This window comes from Pempheris klunzingeri, chromosome 9 (assembly GCF_042242105.1).
Source record: "Pempheris klunzingeri isolate RE-2024b chromosome 9, fPemKlu1.hap1, whole genome shotgun sequence".
NCBI lineage: Eukaryota > Metazoa > Chordata > Actinopteri > Acropomatiformes > Pempheridae > Pempheris > Pempheris klunzingeri.
This window is the reverse complement of record NC_092020.1, coordinates 2,856,838-2,877,127: the sequence shown is the minus strand read 5'-3', so window position 1 is coordinate 2,877,127 and position 20,290 is coordinate 2,856,838. Positions and strand designations below refer to the sequence as shown.

The window sequence follows — 20,290 nt, the reverse complement described above, 5'->3', positions numbered from 1 at the left end:
CTGCCCCCCCCAGAATAACAACAACATAACCCATCACCCACACACAACAGGGTGAACACCTTTCAACCAGTTATGATCCGGTGAGACTGCAGCAAAACAAGCTTATGTTAATCATATAACCTGGTTTATCATCTTTCAATCTAACTAACTAACTAACTAACACATTGGAGATCTAAGTTTCCATCTTATTATATCAATAGTACTCATTCATTCATTAGTTAATCATTCATTCATAGTCTATCATTGTATACGTCGTTGCGTCAGCAGAGGGCGTCATCATAGCCAGCTGTGTCCCCCCTCCCCTCTCCTCCCCTCTCCTCCCCTCTCCTCCCCCCTCCTCCTCCCCTCCTCCCCCCGCCCGCAGCCAGAGGATTTAAATCATCCGGGGGGGAGAAGCGGACAGACACCCAGAGCGAGCGGTCACCATGTCGGGGAAGGACGGCGCGATGTGGCCCCTGTTACCGCTGCTGCTGCTCGGGGCGCTGCGACCCTGCACCGCTGCAGTCTCACTGTCACAGGTAGCTGCTGGTGTCCACACACACACACACACACACACACACACACACGGTCACACCTGTCCACGCGCTGCTTTAGGCCTGACGAAGCTGTAGCTCAAGGAAGTATGATGTTTTTCTTCTAGACGAAGTCAGTAGATGTTCCTGTACTGAGCGGATGCATTTCACTCCTACTTAGACTGGTTGTTAAAACAGAAGGTAGTCAGTAATGTAAGGGCACTGCTGCCACACAGGTGGGTGTGTGGGCATTTAGCAGCATGTGTCATCTCTTATCAACCCTGATGGTCAGTTTTAACCCTCCTGTTTTCCTCAGTTCTACTATTTTGTCCTCCATCAAGGATGGTAACATGCAGGCTGTTATGTTCAGGCTCAATCTGAAGCCTGATGCTGATTGGTAGTCAGACTAAATGTCTGACACTATGAGGATTTGAGGAGTTGTGTGTGTGTGTGTGCGTGTAAATAATTACCCATTACTCTGAATTTTGACTACTACGCTCTGTGCTGCAGTGTTGACAACACATGAGACACCCACAACAACAAAAATAGTATTTAACAAAGCAGAAGATTGAACCTTTTTAAGTGTATCAACTTGTTGAAAGAAACTTATCATTAAAGGAGGATTATTGTGAGACAGAAGTCGTATCTCATGTCAAAAACATCCTTCTCCAAGTTCGAGCTACAGAGGCAGATGTTTACCATTGCAACACTTGGAATGACTTGTTTTTCTGTCTCTAATAGTTTCTCATATCAGAGTTCTTTGTTTGATCATGAACTTATCATATTTATTTATATACTAACTACTGTCAGGTTTTTCACTGTTACCATATTGCTCATTATTAGCCATAGTCCTATTGTCAGTACTATAGCTGCTGTTATTTGGTTTGTCATGGCGCTATATAAATAAAGATTGATTGACTTATCAGGAATATTCCTACCTATTAGGAGTGTGGCATGAAGGGTGTATAAACTGATGAGGAGAAATGTTGTCCTCTTACGTCTGGCATCCAAGCCCTTTTTATAGTCCAGATTTGTATTGCACTGTTCTTCTAAACAAAGGCGAGGGCTTTGTTCTCCTGTATCTCAGTGTTTGGTTCCTGCTAGTGGCTATTTCAAGTTATTGAAAGCCAAATGTGAATTAAAGATCATCCTCAGACTACAACAAATGTGTCTTAAATGATTTCAAATTTTGGCCCGAGGACCACTGGTGGACGTGCAGATGCAATTTGCTGTGCTGATCAAAGAAATTGTTAGTATCTGATAGTGGGTTTTATTTCTCAGTGGGTCAAAATTAAGTGTTCTCACTCAGGCTGTGAGCTTTAATTCAGCAAAGTGCCTCTGGCTCTTTTGAGTGCTATCTGCTCTGTTGACACTGGACTCGTGTTTTGTAGTCGGGCAGATGTCGGTCTAACAGAGGTCTGAGATGGATGGGAAAAGGTGAAGTGTAGCAGCTGTCCCTTATTTGGCTAAAGCTTTGGGATCCATCTGGTAAATAAACTGCTGATGTTTCCATTAGACACTGGACAGACTGGAGAGAGGTAGATAGTTTTAGATGATCCTCTTTTCAATATTCTTTTGGCACATTAGAATTCTTTTTCTCAGCTTTCACCCAGTTAGAGTATTAATCTCAATTACCATATTTCCTCGTTAAATGCACTGGACTCATGTGGGGCTGCAACTAGCAATTAACTTTATTGATTTAACCTGCACATTGTTGTCAAATGTCATTTTCTAACCCATTGTTTTCCCAAACCTGGTGCACTACCCTGCATGTTTCAGGTGTTTTGCTGCTCCAACACTCCTAATTCAAATGAATAGCCTCTTATCAGGCATCTACAGAGCTTGATGACAAGCTGATTTGAATCAGATGTGCTGGAGCAGGCAAACGTCTACAACCTGCAGGGCAGTGAGCCTCAAGGACCAAGAATGGGAGATCTCTTAAAGCCCAATGATCAATTTACCATCATGTAAGACGAGCAGTGAATCCTCTCATTTGAGAAGCTGGTATCAGCAAATGTCTGACATTTTTTTGTTTTGAAATGTGACTCAGAAAATGACTGGTCTAAACTAATCATTAAAAGGAGTGGGTGACTGAAATGTTACAAAACACAGCACCCATAATCAAACATTTGTTTGGCGCGAGAAAGGTCAAGGCCTACTGTTGACGAGAAAATGGGTGTTAGTAGGAAATAGAACTCCAAAGCAAATAATGGACGTCCTGCAGGACAAGTCGATATGGAAGGTGTTTGCCGTTTTGTGTACTTGGACACGATCTCTTATGAGCAAACATACTACATTAAATCAACACTGATTGTGTCGAAACAACTACAACCTGCTCTGTCCTGTGTTTGTACCCCCAGCAATGTCAGTCGTCCACAGATGACACCATCTACAAATACCAGGCAAAGACTCTAAATGGGAGTTGCACTGTGAACCTCAATGACTACAAAGGCATGACTGTCCTCTTTGTCAACGTGGCCACGTACTGAGGATACACCTATCAGTATGTGGGTAAGCAGCTGCACTGTGGGCATCATTACTTTGTGACTCTAAAACCAACAAGGTTCTCCACCTGAAGACATTTTACTCTCTTCTGTTGTCAGAACTGAATGCACTTCACGAGGAGATGAAACCTTTTGGATTCACCATTCTCGGCTTCCCCTCCAACCAATTTGGGAAACAGGAACCAGGGCAAAAACACGAAATCCTGCCTGCATTAAAGTGAGAAATGTGTTTCATGCAAATCTATCTGATCACAGCCACAACTCGCTGAACGAAACCGTTCCAAACTCGGCCACTAATTTTGGGTTAAAGCCATTTATAACTGCAGTTAGGCAAAAACTGTCAAAATCAACTTTTTGGAGGAAGATTTGGAATCTCAGCCTATACAAGTCCTGAAAGCATGCGAGTCCCCTATGTTTGAGCCACAAGCTTCTCACTTGACAGTATATATATTGTAATGCCCTGTAACATAAGAACGTTCAAAGCTGGATGTAGAGAGGAATGCAATATTGGTAAATCCCATCAATCAACAAAGCTTCATTTAATTGAGGAAAGCGTCCTTTGGCAATAAGATCAGTTTCTGTGAGTGACCTCTAACACTCATACAATTTATGTCTCAGGTTCCATCTTATATCCACTGCAATAGACTGAGTGATTGGTTTTGCTCAGCTTGTAGTGGCACCAGGGCAGCTGCTAAGCCACAAAAGTGCTCACAGGCACGTCCACTGATAAGCTGCCCTCTTTCTGGATTCCAGGCATGTTAGACCAGGCAATGGATTTGTTCCAAACTTCCTGCTGTTCGAGAAAGGGGATGTGAATGGAAAAAACGAGCAAGAGGTTTTCACTTTCCTTAAGGTATGTTGTGGTCTGCAAAATGTGACTAAACTTGAATTTATACTGTGTCAATAGAGGCGGCCTGTGTATCATTGTGTTCTCCAGCTGTGCACATACTTAACACGTATCTCAGTCTCATTACTCTGACGAGACAAGTTGCTCTCACGCAGTTCTTGTTTAATGAATAGTGCAGACAGAACTATGGTCACACCCAGCACAGAAGCATACGCAGACAAACCCAGTAGGTGTTTTCCAAACATATGACTGGCTATTAATAGCTTTGCTTTGTTGCAAATCGGAGTTGGCCATGAGCCCGTACAGATCTGAAAGGTGGAGGTCGCTCACTTGGCATCTCATTATAATCCTGTGCAGAACTCCTGCCCTCCAGTTGGAGACGACCTCGGCAACCCCGCCAGCAGACTGTTCTGGGAGCCCATGAAGATCAGCGACATCAAGTGGAACTTTGAAAAGTTTCTGGTGGGGCCAGACGGGAAGCCGGTGAAGAGGTGGCACCCGAGTATCAACATTTCTGAGGTCCGAGCTGACATCCGCAAATACCTGTTCAATAAGTACACACACATTTTTAATTAGATCTGATTCGTCGTACTGTACTGTCTAATGAAGTAACAGACTAGTAGTGATATTGTAAAAGTGAGTAATGGCAACAGTTTCTGATCCACGAAGATGGCATGCTTAAATGAAGAGGAGGCTCGAAAGCAGTAACTCTGTGGTGCCTCGTCTGAGTCGGGTTGAAGCCAGCTCTTGAGTGCATTCAGGCTGCCCTGCAACCCCACAGCATGTCCTCTTCTCATCACAGGGCCTGTTGGTCATTACAGCCTGTATGTTAATTACTTCTAATAAATCATGGAGAACAACACTGATGTGTGGACCTTTTTTCTTTATGAGAAACTGTTATACGGTGGGTGTCATTTCAGAGAGGTGACTGTGATGTAGCAAACATGTGCCCCCCCCTCCCCCGGCATTTCCATCCTGCAACAAAAATGGACAAGATGAATAAACGGCGTAAGATTCTAACAGACATTTAGAATAGATTTATTAAGCCAGTCAAATACAAAAAGTCTCACATGTGCTTTTGCCTACAGCAAAAAAAAAAGGAAAAAGGGCTACAAACCAAGAAAATACAACTGCCAGTAATTACAGTGTACCTTTCAAAGTGCAAGTCCACTAATTTCTCATTTCAGCTCTCACCCATGAGGATTTTGTTCCCTGTAACTTAATATCTTGCTTGCTAAAATGGAGTTTTGTTCAAATTTATCAGCACACTTTTTGAAGCCCTTCATCTGACTACCTGATATATGCTATACTAAGGAAGTTTTACTGGGCATTCAGCTAAAACAGCTTCCTTTTCAGATTGGATCTGCCATTTTCAAATGGTGACGCACACGGTCTCAAGGAGCGGATCCTGTGTCTGTTATCAGGGCTCTCGAGGACGTGTTACAGCAGCTCACAGGTCAGTCGGCATGGCATGGATTGCTGGTTGAAGTGGGCAGAGAGCGAAGCCAGACATCCTGGCAGAGGTTTTCCTCTGAGGAGTGGCTGTAATGCTGTAACACTGGATCTAGAGCCTCTGAATACAGATGAAAACCTTCCTCTTTCTGTTTGCTTGAGTAGAATTTGAAAGTTGGAGTACTAGGAGTTATAGTTGCCCTGATTCCAACTCAAACTAATGAGAAACAGGATGAAGAGGAAGACTGTCACCGCTGCTGCCTAAAGGTTTTGGTGCTGTAACTTCTAGATACTGTGTCAGGGCTTAAATGTGGGTAATAGTACAGGATGCAGTACAACGTGTATGAATATCTGAACGAGTGGTGAAATGATCAAATCAATTGTCAAGTAGAAGTGTTGTGTTTAATGAGATTAGGTCCATCATCATGGGGGAAAAAAAGGTTGTGTATGTACTGTGCATTGTGTACTGTGTCTGATACAAACATACAATGTCAATAGCTACAATATATTGGGATTACACTAACAACATAGAACAGCTTTACTAAAGACAATGATTTACACTTAGTCAATGCAACTATCAAAACAGCAGGATATAAATAAATTATCAATAATCACAATCATGTTTTTGGTGTGATACCATCAAAATTCATTTCCCAAAATTTTTCGTATTTCAACAACCACTTTTGAACAGTTACACATATGGGACAGTTCTAACATCGATGGTACTGAAGAAATCTTCATAAATCAATTAACATTCACATTGTAAATTCTATGATCCAATGTACCTATATAGTCATTCATTGTTGGAATGAGTCTATGTAGTCTTAGTCGTATTGGGGAATGGCTTCCTGCAACCCTACAAGTAATAAACTAAGTTTCAGGTTGTTACATATTTGCAGAGAGACACGTGTATATTTTTCTGGAAAAAAACAAAACAATGTTAATTATTTCCAACCTATTTAACAAATGACTTCAGTTCCTGATAAAAAAATCTAAATAATATTTCATGTATATATTCAGAATAGCGAAGTGTTTCACAAATAGCCTTATAAAACGCAAGTATAAACAACATTACAATAGGATATCTACAGTTCAGTAGGAAAATTATAGATCAAATCACACCTTGTCAACTCAAAAACAAACTGATTTCATGCTACTACCCAGACTCTGTTTGGTGGGTACAGTGATGCTTTAGTGCTTTCCAGGGTCAATGTTCTGTCGCTCCCTTTTTCCAAATCCTGCTGCTGCTGCTGCCGCCGCCGCTGCTGCTGCGGACTGATCTACAGACACACAAAGGCACAACATGACATTATCTTCAGTCAAAAACTTTGCTGCTACGCACTTTTCATTCAAAATAAATACAGTAAACTATCGTATGGTGTAGTCTCATGATTCAGAAAAAATAAAAAAAAATAAAAAATCCTGGGATCAGTGATGGTTTGCATGAAGGGATAACACCGGCAATATTCTATATTGTTCTTGTATACAAAGAAAACCACATTGAATTGTTCCCACCTCAAGCCTGACATAGCTTACTTTTCATGCCATAAAGCACCATTGTTGTCCAAGAACTATTAAAAACACACTATTATACTCTGTGACTTTCCTATTTTGAGTCAATCTCACTTACACCTTTCTAATGTCATAAATGCACACTAGTATGTATATGTATGTATACCATCACTGAAAATTGTCCAACAAATGCTGTATTTACTCCTTTTTTAATCAATTTATTTAGTCCTTTTAATAATGTCACTATATATTTGACCTCTTTCAGACATTTACATCTTCAGGTCTGAGAGCCACAGACAGGACAGGGAAATCAACAAGTATTAGGAGATGAACTGCTACTACGAATGCATTGTTGGTTTTGACGGTTGCTCTTTCGATTACGTTTTGTTGACAATAAGGAAAAAGCAAAGCAACACCAGTCTTATCCCTTGAGCAAGTAAAATGGAGCACAAAAAGTTGATTTATAACAAACGATAAGAACAAAGCATTGTTCTTCTTAGGTGGCTGTATCATACCTGCATTCTCTGGTGGTGGTCTTGAACTCTCTCCTACTGCTCTGGCCCCTCGGGGCTGCGGGAATGACGACTGCCAAGGAAAACCCTGACCAAAGAGAAAGCACCCCCTTAGTTCAGGTCACTAAATATACACATTCATCACAGCCAGCAGTCCTCAAGTGTTTGCCGTAACCTAACAATCACTACTGAATACAAGTGTGGGTAGATTGAGCTACAGTTAGACCTCATTACATCTGCTTGTTCCTCCCAAAAGATTAAGGGGAGTAGAGCTAAGACAGTGAACCTCAGTGAACCAGAGTCACTCCAGAGACAGAGACAGAGGGGCCCCTTAGAGGACCCTTACCGGGGTAACAGGCTGGAAGTCTCGTACAGGGGGCGGTGCTGCTGCGGCGGCTGCGGCTGTGGCGCCTGCTGCATTGGGCATCCGGGGAGGGAAGTGTATGGGCCAGCCCTCAAGGCCCTGCGGTCCCACCTGCACAAAGGGACCACAGTAGGGAGGGCTCAGCGGGCCGTTCACTGAGCCTGACGTGGGGTCTGAGGTACGTCTTTCCTGCTGCTGCCCCTACGAGGGATCATAAGTACACACGTGATCCCCAATCAGTGCACGGCTGCTACTCTCAGCGAGCACAATGGCCCTGGGCCACTGCTGACCTTCAACCCTACTGCAGCTGCCTCCCACTGAGGAGTGTAAATGTTCCACCTGTTGCTCCCGAATGCACTGACAAACGACCTAGCTGGAGTGAGGCTCTTGTCCTGGGGTATTGATTTGTCTACTTTTAACTAATTTTGGTCAACATCTATGTGGCAGCGTTCGGTCACAGGGGGGCGCTAGTCTGCAAGGTTTCCCACAACTTATATCTTACTAAAGATGCATCTCAAAGGCTTGTCGAGCAACTCTCAGTGAATCCCTTGGCCCTGATTAAACGTTCATGGCCAAAATGACCAATCATATTCACATGCTCAGACTGACAGCACCATTTCATTGAGAATGTCCAACATGTCTGCAACACTACCAGGCTCAGACCTCGGCTGCAGCCAGTACCTGTTTGTGATGCTGCATCTGCAGTCTCTCCAGCTTGCATCTCTCTGTACGTTCTCTCTGACACTCGTTCTGTGCCTGATGAAGCTGAACCACAAACAGGGACGCACACACACACAAAAAAAAAAAAAAATCTCACATTAGAGAGCAGTTACGGCATAAAACATAATATATAACATAACGTAAAATTAAAAACAAAAGCTCTCCTAATAATGCCACATACAGGAGAACATACTGTAAAAACAGTTTACCTGATTGGTCAAATTAGTAATCTGACCCTGGAGTCTCTCAACTTGCCGCCTTAAGTCCTCTTTTTCCTCATTCATTCGCTCCCTGTCGCTCCTCTCTTTTCTGAAGTCTTCCTCAAAGATCTTCACCTGTAGTAAAAAACAACAATTAAAAGTTGAGGAAATGCACATATTACTTCTATAGACCCATGTATATCTGTGTGTGTGTGTGTGTGTGTGTGTGTGTGTGTGCGCGCGCATGTCGCTGCCTGTCTGACCTGTTCTTTTAGTACAGCAATTTGAGTGAGCAGCTCCTGTTTCTTCAGGTTATTGGCCGCATCGGCAAAGTTACCCTGGCCAGGTGGTTGTTGGGAGGATGAGGGGGGGTGCAGGTTTAAGGCTTCCTCTAAAGCCTGAAGTAAGACAAAGTGTAAGTATTAACACTGAGAGAATGTCTGTGTTCTTCGTCTTCATCTCTCCTCCTGCATCTTTTCCACGCTCACCCTGTTGAGGCGTTGGATCTCCTTCTCCTGGTACTCCCTCTGTTTGCTGAGGGGCAGCAGCTGATCCTGCAGGTAGCGAATCTTCTGCTTCAGCTCAGTGGTCTCAGAGTTCAGGCACTCCTTCTCCCCCTGAAACATGCCCATTTTTTCTGTTGTTTTTGTGTCCTGGTTTTGAAATGTTTCGCCAGGAGTTTGTGTCCTTGTATTCTCACCTGCACATTTTCAATTTTGGACTTGGCCAGCAGCAGCTTCTTGTCGTAGTCACGCTGCCTCTGCTCTCGCTCTGCCTCCAGCTCAAGCACAGTTTTCTGGGACTCTGCAAGCCGTTGTCTGAGGTCTGTGATCTGAGACAATGTGAACCTTTTAGTCGAGGTCAGAATTTATTTGTCCACTAATCACAGTTTTAAGGCACAATTCACATGAACACAAATGAAAAACAAAATTGTTAATTCAGTGATAAAACTCTGATGAAGATAAGGACACAGGCTTAGAAGCATGTTAGAATTTTTTTTATCAAATTATAAACTAAGCCACAACGACGAGGACACATTTGCAAACACGCAGTTCTGTTTTTGTGTAAAATATGAACAAGCCTAGTGACGCAAATAGATATATCTAGGGTTCTGCGGTTTAAACCCAAGGCTGCATGGTGTCCCTGTCTCTACAAAGTGTGAATATAGGTTTGTTCACGACTGTGGATGTGCACGCGCATAGGTGAGTGTGAGAGCGTGTGCATATTTGTGTCTCTGCTGCCCTCTGACTGCACCACAGCAGGAAGTCAGCGGGTACCAGAGAGGTGAGGGGAATTCTTTTCTTACTGAAGTGCGACAGGCCTTGTGGTAAGTATGCTCTCAGATAGCGAGCTATTGCAAGATTGCACCTTTTCCACTGGACAAGCATACAGAAACACACACACGCACACATCTAAGAGTCCTGTCCCTAAAGATATTTCCGAATTAAAAAAAACAAAATCCTTGCCATCTGACATTTCACTTGATGTAAAAAAAAAAAAAAAATTATTATTATTTCATTGGCATCTTGCAAAATGTTCACAAGTGTCACAACATTATAACTATCATTTTGAAAGTCTGCTGGAAAGATTATACTATTCTATTTGACATTTACTGGCTGTGTGGTGTTCAATAGTGTTCATCTATTTTATGGCAAAGTTTACATTGTTTGGGAAAGAAAACTTTCTTTTTTTCTTCAAAATGTGTTACTAATAACAGTATTAATGGCAATTCAGGAAATGAATTAGACTGAAAAGAGAACAGGGAGACACAGTTGAGTAGAGCTCATTTTGAACCACAGGCAACAGAAGAAAGGAACAGTATACTCTAAGCACATACATGATTTATATTGAGTGAGAACAATTTTATGAAAAGATGGAGGACAAATACTACATGTACTTTTTGGACTGTGTGCAGGAAGTCTTTAAACTCTGACAGGCCAAAATGAACAGAATGAGTGAAGAAAAAAAAAAAAAAAAAAAAAAATGTGGCGCTTCAAAGTGAGTTTTGAAATGACAAAAAAAAATTAGAAGGAATTTGGAGAGACTTGGGTATTGGTGCTCCTCCAACAGCTCTGCATCAGTCGAGGACACAGAGGTGTCTTCCCACACCCTTCATAACAGCTGTAAAGTCATTACTATACCTTCTGTTCAAACTGTGACTTCATGGAGTTCCACTGAATGTCCCACTGCTTGTTCACCTCCAGAACCTGCAGGCAGCGCCAGAAAGTGAAACAAATGACACTGAACATATAGGAAACAAAATACACAGAGACTTTCCCCCATGGCAAAAGAGGATGAACACTATGAGCAAAAAAGACTCACATCCTTTCTCTGCTTCTCCAAAAGCTTGATCTTCTTTTCATACACCTCAACATCACAAGGTTTGGTTGGAGTTTTCTCTGCAGTTTTTCCACTCTGGGGGCACACAAAGCATTCCTAAATCCACAACAATTCCTCCATTACTCTAACCCCACTTCATAAGAGTGTGTGAGTGGAAGTGGAAGCTATTACTCACAAATTCAATGAGAAAAACTTCAATGAATTTCTAAAAGCGAAAATACAGTTTGAAATAAAAATGTATTCGGTATGTTAATATTTACATTAAGCGAGGTTGTAAGGCGTGTCTGTACATTATGAAAAAAAAATTATTGGCTATGTAATTCAATTTTAACTACCTTCTGTGGTGTGGTGGCCTCCATCTTCGGCCTCACAGCGGCTGATTCCTCCTTCACAGGCTCCTCTTTGGCCTCTGGAGCTTCGCTGTCAGATGGCGCTGCAGATGGAGATGCTGCTGCTGCTACTGTCGCTCCTCCTGCTCCTCCTCCCGTGACCAGCTCCTTGAGTTTCTGGTTCTCTTGTCTGAATCAGCAAGAGAAAGAAAGTGATAGCATTTGCGAGCAAATTCCCTTACGAGAGTTTGCTGACGTTTTTGCGCAGCTTCAGGATGTCCTTTGGGAAGAACCTATAACATGCGCTGGGAGGAAAGATGCCAACAGAAAGCAGTGGAATAATCCCCCATCAAAAGTGAAAGCATGGTCAACTGTCATCATCTCTGATAAAATACATACTAATGGGAGGCTGACTCACACTACATTCAAAAAGGTCATGAGAAACAAAAAATAGAATGACCAGAGGAATGAGAATGAGAATTGAAGTTGAGTCTATTGTTTAGTTATTTGTGGTAAATATACTGTGGGCGTGACAGTTTGTTCAGTTTGGCCTAACTAACAATAATGTTTAAGTAGCACGAAGCCCGGTCAAATTAAAAGAGAAGGACAAACATTACCTCAGTTGTTCCAAGTCTCGATTCCTGATATGATGATCCTCTTCCATTTTTTTTCGAAGCTCATTGTTTTCCTGTCTGAGCTGCTCACAGAGAGTCTAAAGAGCCAAAACACTAAATCAGCACAATATCTGTATAATTATGTACAATGACATCTGTATGCAAACAAGAAGCCAGAAGCAATTGCCTTTTAACACAATGGTACATCACAAAAGGTCATTTTAGTGGAAATTATGTTGATATTCACTAGGAAACACATCTCTGCTTTTCTAACACATGCTGCTATATCCATATATTATTTTCAATGCACAAACTGACGACCATGACATTTTTAAAGTTTATCTGAGATGTTTTGAAATGAAATGAAAAAAAAAAATTATAGTTAAACAAAATAAACTAGACTAAAAATATGAAGAGCAGGTCACTGCAAACGCTGCTTTACTTTTGTGTATTAAAATGAGGCCGTAATGTATATTAGACGTTCAAAGTGATGCACTTCCACTTGTACAGGCTACAAATAGACGTCCTCCTCAAGTGGATATCTATGTAATATAGTAATATAATATTTATGATATTGTTAAGAAATGTGCCAACTATGAAGCAATTAAGTTGTTGCAGTTAAAATTACAATGCGTTCGAAGATAGAAAAGCTCTAGCCAGTAGTTCTAGATGTTTATGGTTATGTATTAAATGACCAGCAAGCACAGAGACTGTACAAGGCAGCAACATTTATCCAGAAGGGATATAACTTCTTCCATACATGCTCTACAAATAAAATCTTTCCAAACAGACTCCTTTCATAATCACACAGCTCACATCTTTTGAAGGCCATTTTACTGTCATTTAATCACATTTAATTTATTATTATTATTATTATTATTATTATTATTAGCAGCAACACACACACACTTTCTCCCACTGAATAATAAGTTTGAAATAAGCTCTTAAGGGCCGTTAAAGCCATCTTGGAGGAATGGCACAGTCGTGGTGTCACATACCTGTAGGAGGGAGGTCCTCTGCTCATTCTTTTGGACCTTAGAGGAAAGATGGTGAAACTCCACGGCCATGCGACCGAGGTGAGCCAACAGCTGGTTCGGGTTGGACTCCTCTGCGAATATGCTGAAGGAGCTCTCTAGTCTCTTCAGCTGGCTTGCTAGCTCGATGTTCTCCTGAGGCAAGAGGGGGATCACTCCTGCTACTGACCCGGCCTGGAGATACCCACACAGGGGAAGAGTCAGTCAGTCATTACTCTCAAGCTGACTCAGTGTGCGCGTTAACAATTACATGTGTACTTCAGCCAGCACGAGACTGAAAGATCAACATACCATATGAGTAATCATGCTACTATTTCTATGAAGTGCAGCACCTGATTTATCTGAAAAGTCAAACCAGTTTTCCCGTTGTACAGCTGATTGTGCACCAAAACTATTCTGTTCCTGTTTGGCAACTGTGCTAAAGTAGGCTGTGGATGTTTTCAGGCTAGTAAATAACTTTTGATGACATTTGTGCCTAAAATATTCTGGCATGGTGTCCTATTAACACATCCCCAAGGATGCAGTATGTGAATGAATCAGCAGTGTAATTCTAGTCAGTAATAATCCTGGACTTTCCCCTGGCTGACTCAGGCTGGAGCTACCAGTATTGGGTTTGTTGGTGAGTCACCTAACCAGAGGATATGTTCCTAATATTGAGGAAATCACTATCAGAGGAAAAGTTGAATTTAGCCCAAATAAACTAATTAGCCTAAATAATAAAGTTGCCTGCCTAATAACTTTTAAGATTCAGCACCAGGAGTATTGTGATATTCTAAACATACTAAATAGCTTGTTAAAGGTCTTTGAGACACAAACATTTCAATTCCTGTGGTAGTCTAAAAATTGTTCATCTTAATTTGTGTCAAAGAAAGTCTGCTACGTACAGTCAAGGCATCTGACATCTTCCCATCCATATTCATGACCTCAAACTCTGGTGAGGCTTCCTGTAAAGACCAAAATGTAAGTAATACCATAGTGAATGAAGTGTCCATACCGTAAGAGTAAAGTACACATCCTCCAGCTAAGCGCTGCCAAGTGTCATAGTCAATGCCCTGCCTCGAATGTTAACAACATTTCTGACAAAGTAGTTGTCCCACACAGTATAAATTACTTACATTGGGCTTCTCAGGCTGAAGGGTCCTCCCTAAGCAGCTTGTTCGCTCCTCCTTCTGCTCTGCAGTGGCGTGTAAACAGGGTTTACCTGATATAAGCCACATCAATACCAAGGTTAATGCAAGTCTCAGTAGAATTCAGTAGTGACTCAAGTAGCACAGCAAGCCATAAGACTATTAAAATGTATCTACAAAGTTAAATTCATGATGACCATCAAGTCTGTGAGACCTACTTTGTGTCTCAGTCTGAATGGGCCCTCCCATACACAGACTGGCGGCAAAGCTGGAGGACTTGAGGGCCTCGTTGTCTCTTACAAGTTCCTCCACTCGCTGCCGAAGCCTCGATGCCTCTGATTGAGACTCTTCCAGCAAATCGCCTGCAAATTTCAGAGAGATCTTGTCTCCGTCCAGCAGCACTTCACTTAACTTTTTTCCAACAAACACTGCTAAGGCTCTGTCTGCATGTGCAGTCATTACATATGATAGAAGTTCAGTGAGAAATTACGTGCAAGTGGCACTCCTTTAGTGAGTCACAAAGAGCAATCACATCGTTGAGATGAGAATCATCAGGTTTTACTACATTCCATCTCATGTGGCGCAAGACAGTTTCCCTTCTGCATTTATTTATTTTGACTGGGAAATCAAGTATGTAATCTGTTATAGAAGACATCATACAATGTCTTTGTGGGTACATTAAGTTAACATTGGATAATTATAATTAAGTGCTGCTACAAAAAGTAAGCTGAAGCCAGTCTTCTGTTATAGATTTTACAAACTACAATAAAGAAATGAATGTCATTATATGCTAGCCAATCTGGAAAAATCAAATCTTCTAGTGTTAAGTCACAACAGATGTGTACTGCCAAAGAGCAGCTGGCGTTAGCCTTCCATCCACAGCCTTGAGGTAACCATCCTGCCATCAGGAACCTACCTAAGCTCTTAAGTCCCTTCATCCGCTCCCTCAGTATGCTGTTCTCCTCCAGTAGCTGTCGATAGCTGCTTCCCCCGCCGGCATCCTCCCTGGCCATAACCTCACTCCCACCTGGATCATAGATGCGGTACGGGCCTTTCCCTTCCATCGCCGTCGTTCACTTCCTAGACATGGTCCTCTGAACTGTGGAGAGAAGACACAAGCTGTTATTTTCAACGTAATGAAAAACACATATATAAGTAACGGGAGCTGCTCCGTGAAGCTGCTGACCTTTACAGAAAACAAAAAGTGCTGATAGCAAAGCCATAGACATAGAGGACTGAAGAGTTGTGCCGACACTGGTCCTGGTTCTCTTTGCAACAAAAAGAAAATGGAGAAACAACTCTAGCTTTAGAGTAACAAACACCAAATGTGTTCACCTAGATGTTCGCACAGAGGAAGGCAACAGCTGAATAGAAGCAGTGGCTGTACAGTGGGAGGAAAATTAAATTACACATTACTTACTGTAGAAACCCCCTTGAACCACAACTTATACTGTAGCAATATTACAACCACTCATAATGTAACAAATGGCGTTTCTGTTACTTCTTGACAGCAGATGAACTATATTCCACCCACTCAGATGTGCAGCTATACGTACTGCAAGTTACCCAACTGCAACACAACCTTTTCGACCCTTCTCTCACTCTCGGGTACAAACTATCCTCGGAGTGATGAAAATAAAGACCAACCCACAGCTTTGAGAGGACAAATAACGCAGCGGTATCACCATAATGCCATCACAGTGAAACATAAGGCAACAATGTGCTAACGTTTGCGATGGCTAAAGATGACAACTACAACGTCCATATCCGAGAGGAAAAAGGGGACAAAAGCTGAGGAAAAAAACACTAAATATTGCGTGAATCCTGCTAACCAACATCTACCCGACAGATGAGAGTCAAATACAGCACGATCTACCTAATGATAGCTACCTTGATTGGCTGAAGAAGGCTAATATTAGTTTTCGCTGTTGTCATGCAAATTGCTAGCAACATCCTCGTTAGCAGTCGGCTAGCTAACACTAGATGACAGTGCGGGACAGGAAGCCGTTAGCTCCGCTTTTTCACCCACTACAGACACTTTTATCGATGCAGTAAGTCAGTCGGAAAGCGGAGTTAAACGACAAATGAAAGAACAAAGAGGTGTCTATTGTCTGGATACCTTTCAGCTCGCAGTGGCCTCTCGTCTCTCTGGCCAGACATCTATTGCGGAAGTGGTCTGCTGGTCTGTGCTGTAACCTGGGAAATTCCACCTCGCAACGTTTGATGTAAACAGCGATGATTGACAGCCCGGCGGACCAATCAGGGCGCGGCTCTGTGTCAGCGGGGCACCAACAGGAGCCGCCGGCCGTAATGTAAACACTGGAGCTAAATGCTCCACATATTCCTATTCCTGCCTTTCATGGCGGAGATTTTTACAGAAATGATCGACCCTGTTCACTTGGTGCACTTTTAAATGTGTGCACGAGTGTTCATGCACAGTAAAAATGGAGCAGATGACTCAATGACACTCGGGTGAGTAACACTGGTGATCAAAAACAGTCTGATTTTTTTTTTTGTTTTAGCTCGTAATGATTTTAATTAAATTGCTTGTTAATCTTCGTTTTACCTGTTAAAACTCACGCGCCATAGTCCAGGGACAAACCCGACCATTTTCACTGAATGACTTTTGTCTTCATTGATAATTTTAGAGAAGGGGCTGGTGGGGGTTTCTGTGATTGCATCACATTTTTCCTCTGAACTAGTTCAAGTTGCGCTGAGCTTTTTAAGTTCACACTGCAGGCCAACAAGAAATACGTGGTGTGACAGCTAAGAGATGTGATGTTCATATTCCTACTAGGGCTTCGACAAATGATTATTTTCATTATTGATTATTGATCAATTGATCAATTAATTGTTCAGTCTATAGAGTATTGAAAAAAAAAATTAAAGTGCCCATCGCAATTTCCACAAGTTGACACATTCAAACACTCCAAAAGGCACTCAGTTTATTATCATAATTTACTATAATCAGCAATACACTACATATTGATATTGGAGGAGGTGAGCCAGTGATTCTTTGGGTATTTTTAATAATATATGACTTAAACAATAAACTAATTTGACTAATTGATTAATCGAGTTATCATTTCTTCTTCTGATTGTGATACTTAGTATCACATGGAAGTTTGGGTGTCTTAAAATAATAATGGTTTGAATGTTTTCCTGATGTTGAGGGCAAATACAACCTTTTTTTTATATATATATGTTAAACATCAGTCACAGGTTAAGAGGTGTTTGTGAGGCAGCTCCGTGTCACACACAGTAATATCTATGTTTGACTTAAGTATCAGAGGTTTCTTGCAGGCATCTGACTGACCAAACATGAATAATTCAGAGCAACAGTGACATCTTGTGGGAATTAACAAACAGGTAATCTGCGGTCATATTTATTCCTCTGGGAGATACAAAGACCACTTCTTAGTTGATTGGAGACGCAAATTATTTCTGGTGCATTTTGGTTTGTGGCTGCGTACAACTAGACTGAACCACACAAGGGTACTTGGTTATCCCAACTGAGTATTGTATGTTTCTAAGGCTCTGTAATGAGTCATGGTCATTAATGACTGATCATTTATCAATCAGAATCCCACAATTGTTTCTCCCTTTACTTTCTGTAATGCAAAAAATGTGAAAAAACAAAACAAAAAGCAGCTTAAAGCACATTAGATCCGATTGAAGGGTGATATGCCTCAATTAAAACCACGTACAACAATAAAACAACAGACAATAACATTTTAATAACATGTTTGCTGGGTTTGCCCTGCAGTGCCCCGCTGGCCAGAAAACACCGGTGAATGTGTGTGAATCTGTTATCAGTTGGCTACGGGAAAAAGCAAACATACAGTTCATACACAGATGTTGTTTTTCCCTCAGTCCTGTGCACCTTGTCTTTGTTAGGATATGCACAGTGTTTCCATGGTCAGGCTGCTGTGATGTTCTGAGATAATAAACGGGGGCTCTGAGCCCCCCCAGCACAAAAACAGAAACCTGAGGATACGGGAAATGCCAGCCACCTTTTAGTCCTCCTGGGTGACAAATTGCACACTTTGTTTTCTCCTCTCACCCACTTTTTAAAAGCACTTTTACCCATTTTCCTCATTGCACAATGATAGAGGAGCAAGCATATGACATGTGGGAAAGTGTAGTCATCAGATTGAAGCCCACAGTGTCACAAGTACACAGAGTATGCACCTCACCCCTGCTGAGACACAAGGACAGTCCAGTCTCCCATCTCCTAGCAGCAAAATGAGCAGCTGATAGTCATTAGGTCTGTGCTGCTTGATACAAAATGTCCTTTTGTTAGCTGACTATTGACTCCAGCTGTCCTCTCAAGGCCTTAAACCTGGGACATCCTTGCTGCAGAGTCACTGGCAGATATGCTTCAATGCTAACTCTAAACAGGTTCTTCACATTTCTTTTTATTTAAAATCTATAACTGTCATCAAGAAAACAGGGGTGCAACAGCAAAGTACATTTCTCCCAGGATTATGTATAAAAAACAATAATCATAATGGCTACATCTTATTGTTGAGCTAAATTTTGTGTTATTTTGTCTGTAAAAACTAAAGTCTTATTGCCTTGTTCTTAAAATGAATTTAGCAACATGCCCATAAAATATTACAATTAAAGAAATATTGAGCAGGTTTAAGTTAAGCATAATATAATAAACATTGCATTTAAGACACATTTTTAAAGAGGTTTCTTAGGATTAAATAGCAATTAATCCCTAAAACAGAAAATGCAAATACAATTGCAGAGCTTGTGGTATTTTTTAAGCCATGTCGGATTTGCCTCCCATGTCATGTTCCAAACAGAACAACAACCCACATTTCAGTGACAAAATAAAATTATTTAGCCTGCCGTGAATAGATAAAAAAACAAGACAATGCCGAAAATTCTAATGATAAATTGAATACATTCTCTATACTACAGCTCAAATGTTAAAACAAATAAACAACAACTCACCCACACATTCAGCTTGTGTCGGAGAGGCACTTTTTAAGGAAACTGGTGAATAGGGGGGAAGCAATTTCACTGTGCGACTTGGGGAATTCCCATAACCCAGAAAATGGCCTGATACTGTACGCTCAGCCTGAACAGAACCTGGTGTGTATCCAACTGTGTGGCCTGCCTTTACTGAGTAACCCAACACTTTGTATCGTAACTTGCAGCACGTACACCAAGCTGCACACATTAATGCGTGTCAATAAAACTGAATGAACAGAGGAGGCCACAAAAACATGACACATGACCGCTTATATGTATTCATTTGTATACGCAGTAAAGTGCATGCAGCACAATATATGGCTTGTTTGCACTATCAAATCCTGATGCTCCCATAATCATGGAGACTGTAGATAAAAAAAAAAGTCAAAGGCTGAAGCAACACTCATAACTCTTTGAAACAGCAGCTTTGAAATATGCAAACTACAGCCTAGTTCATTTATGCTGCATGATGTTCTGAACACCGCACTAGAAACTTCCCCCGACTGTCAAAAGGGAAATATGAAGAAAAGTGTATATTTTGACATCGGCTTCATATTAACACCGTGCTACTGAAGTCCTCTCCTTATCTCTCATAATTATCATCAAATGGAGCATTTTCAGGTTGGGTGTGCCATTAAAACTAGAGTGTGACTGACTGCTGCAGACTCTATTTGTTGCCTTGGATTTTGGCGAACTGCAGGGGATTTCCTTGCCACATACATCGTTTTTTTTCTTCTTTCCTCTTTTAACTCAAAAGATGGCCTGACAACAGCTGCGCTCACACATATGCAACGAACTGAGACAGTGACAAGAACAGAGGCAGCTGTCTGTTGCTTTTCCTCTGCATTAATAAGTGTGAAGTGACATTTTTCAGTGTAAACGACATATTTTCTTTTTGTTCATTTGCATGTGTGGGGGTGATGAAGTACCTCCACAGTGAGTTTGAATGTAGAGCATCAAGGGGATTGAAAGGACTATCAAGTCTTGAGTTTTTTGGATTTTGGCCTACAACATTAGCTACTAGCTTTTTTTGTCGGCCTTTACTTACATATCATTACCTTTACGAACAAGAACTTGCGGGTATTTTTGAGTTTGCTAACCAGAAGAGGCATTGAATTGGAGTGGGAGTTTCCTGATGTTTGATATTGTAGTTCCCATTCTGCTCAGCCCAGTGCTATTGCCAGTATCGACACAGTTAATCATTGAACTGTCCAGCCAAATACAAAGCAGGGCGACC

The 20,290-nt window shown here is 41.5% G+C and overlaps 2 protein-coding genes across 7 annotated transcripts; one reads left to right on the top strand and one right to left on the bottom strand.

Moving 5' to 3' along the window:
• The first annotated feature begins 392 nt into the window (after positions 1–392).
• Positions 393–4,725, top strand: gpx3 (glutathione peroxidase 3). Its single transcript, XM_070836377.1, has 5 exons — positions 393–518; positions 2,873–3,023; positions 3,116–3,233; positions 3,770–3,869; positions 4,221–4,725. The coding sequence occupies exons 1-5, from the start codon at positions 426–428 to the stop codon at positions 4,437–4,439; spliced, it is 681 nt and encodes a 226-aa protein (XP_070692478.1). The 5' UTR covers positions 393–425; the 3' UTR covers positions 4,440–4,725.
• A 160-nt stretch (positions 4,726–4,885) lies between these two features.
• Positions 4,886–19,294, bottom strand: tnip1 (TNFAIP3 interacting protein 1). 6 transcript variants are annotated; one of them, XM_070836497.1, is made up of 18 exons: positions 19,033–19,294; positions 14,984–15,166; positions 14,286–14,429; positions 14,056–14,141; positions 13,825–13,884; positions 12,905–13,114; positions 11,910–12,004; positions 11,299–11,482; positions 10,946–11,038; positions 10,765–10,830; positions 9,324–9,455; positions 9,112–9,240; positions 8,887–9,021; positions 8,633–8,758; positions 8,385–8,468; positions 7,686–7,904; positions 7,343–7,427; positions 4,886–6,595 (listed from the first exon to the last, which is right to left on the bottom strand). In XM_070836497.1, the coding sequence occupies exons 2-18, from the start codon at positions 15,129–15,131 to the stop codon at positions 6,507–6,509; spliced, it is 2,085 nt and encodes a 694-aa protein (XP_070692598.1). In that variant the 5' UTR covers positions 15,132–15,166; positions 19,033–19,294; the 3' UTR covers positions 4,886–6,506. The 6 variants fall into 6 exon arrangements, with proteins under 6 accessions (XP_070692598.1, XP_070692597.1, XP_070692599.1 ...); XM_070836496.1 differs by lacking the exon at positions 19,033–19,294 and adding an exon at positions 16,187–16,275; XM_070836498.1 differs by lacking the exon at positions 19,033–19,294 and adding an exon at positions 16,187–16,275 and having other exon boundaries at positions 7,713–7,904.
• Positions 19,295–20,290: the final 996 nt, after the last annotated feature.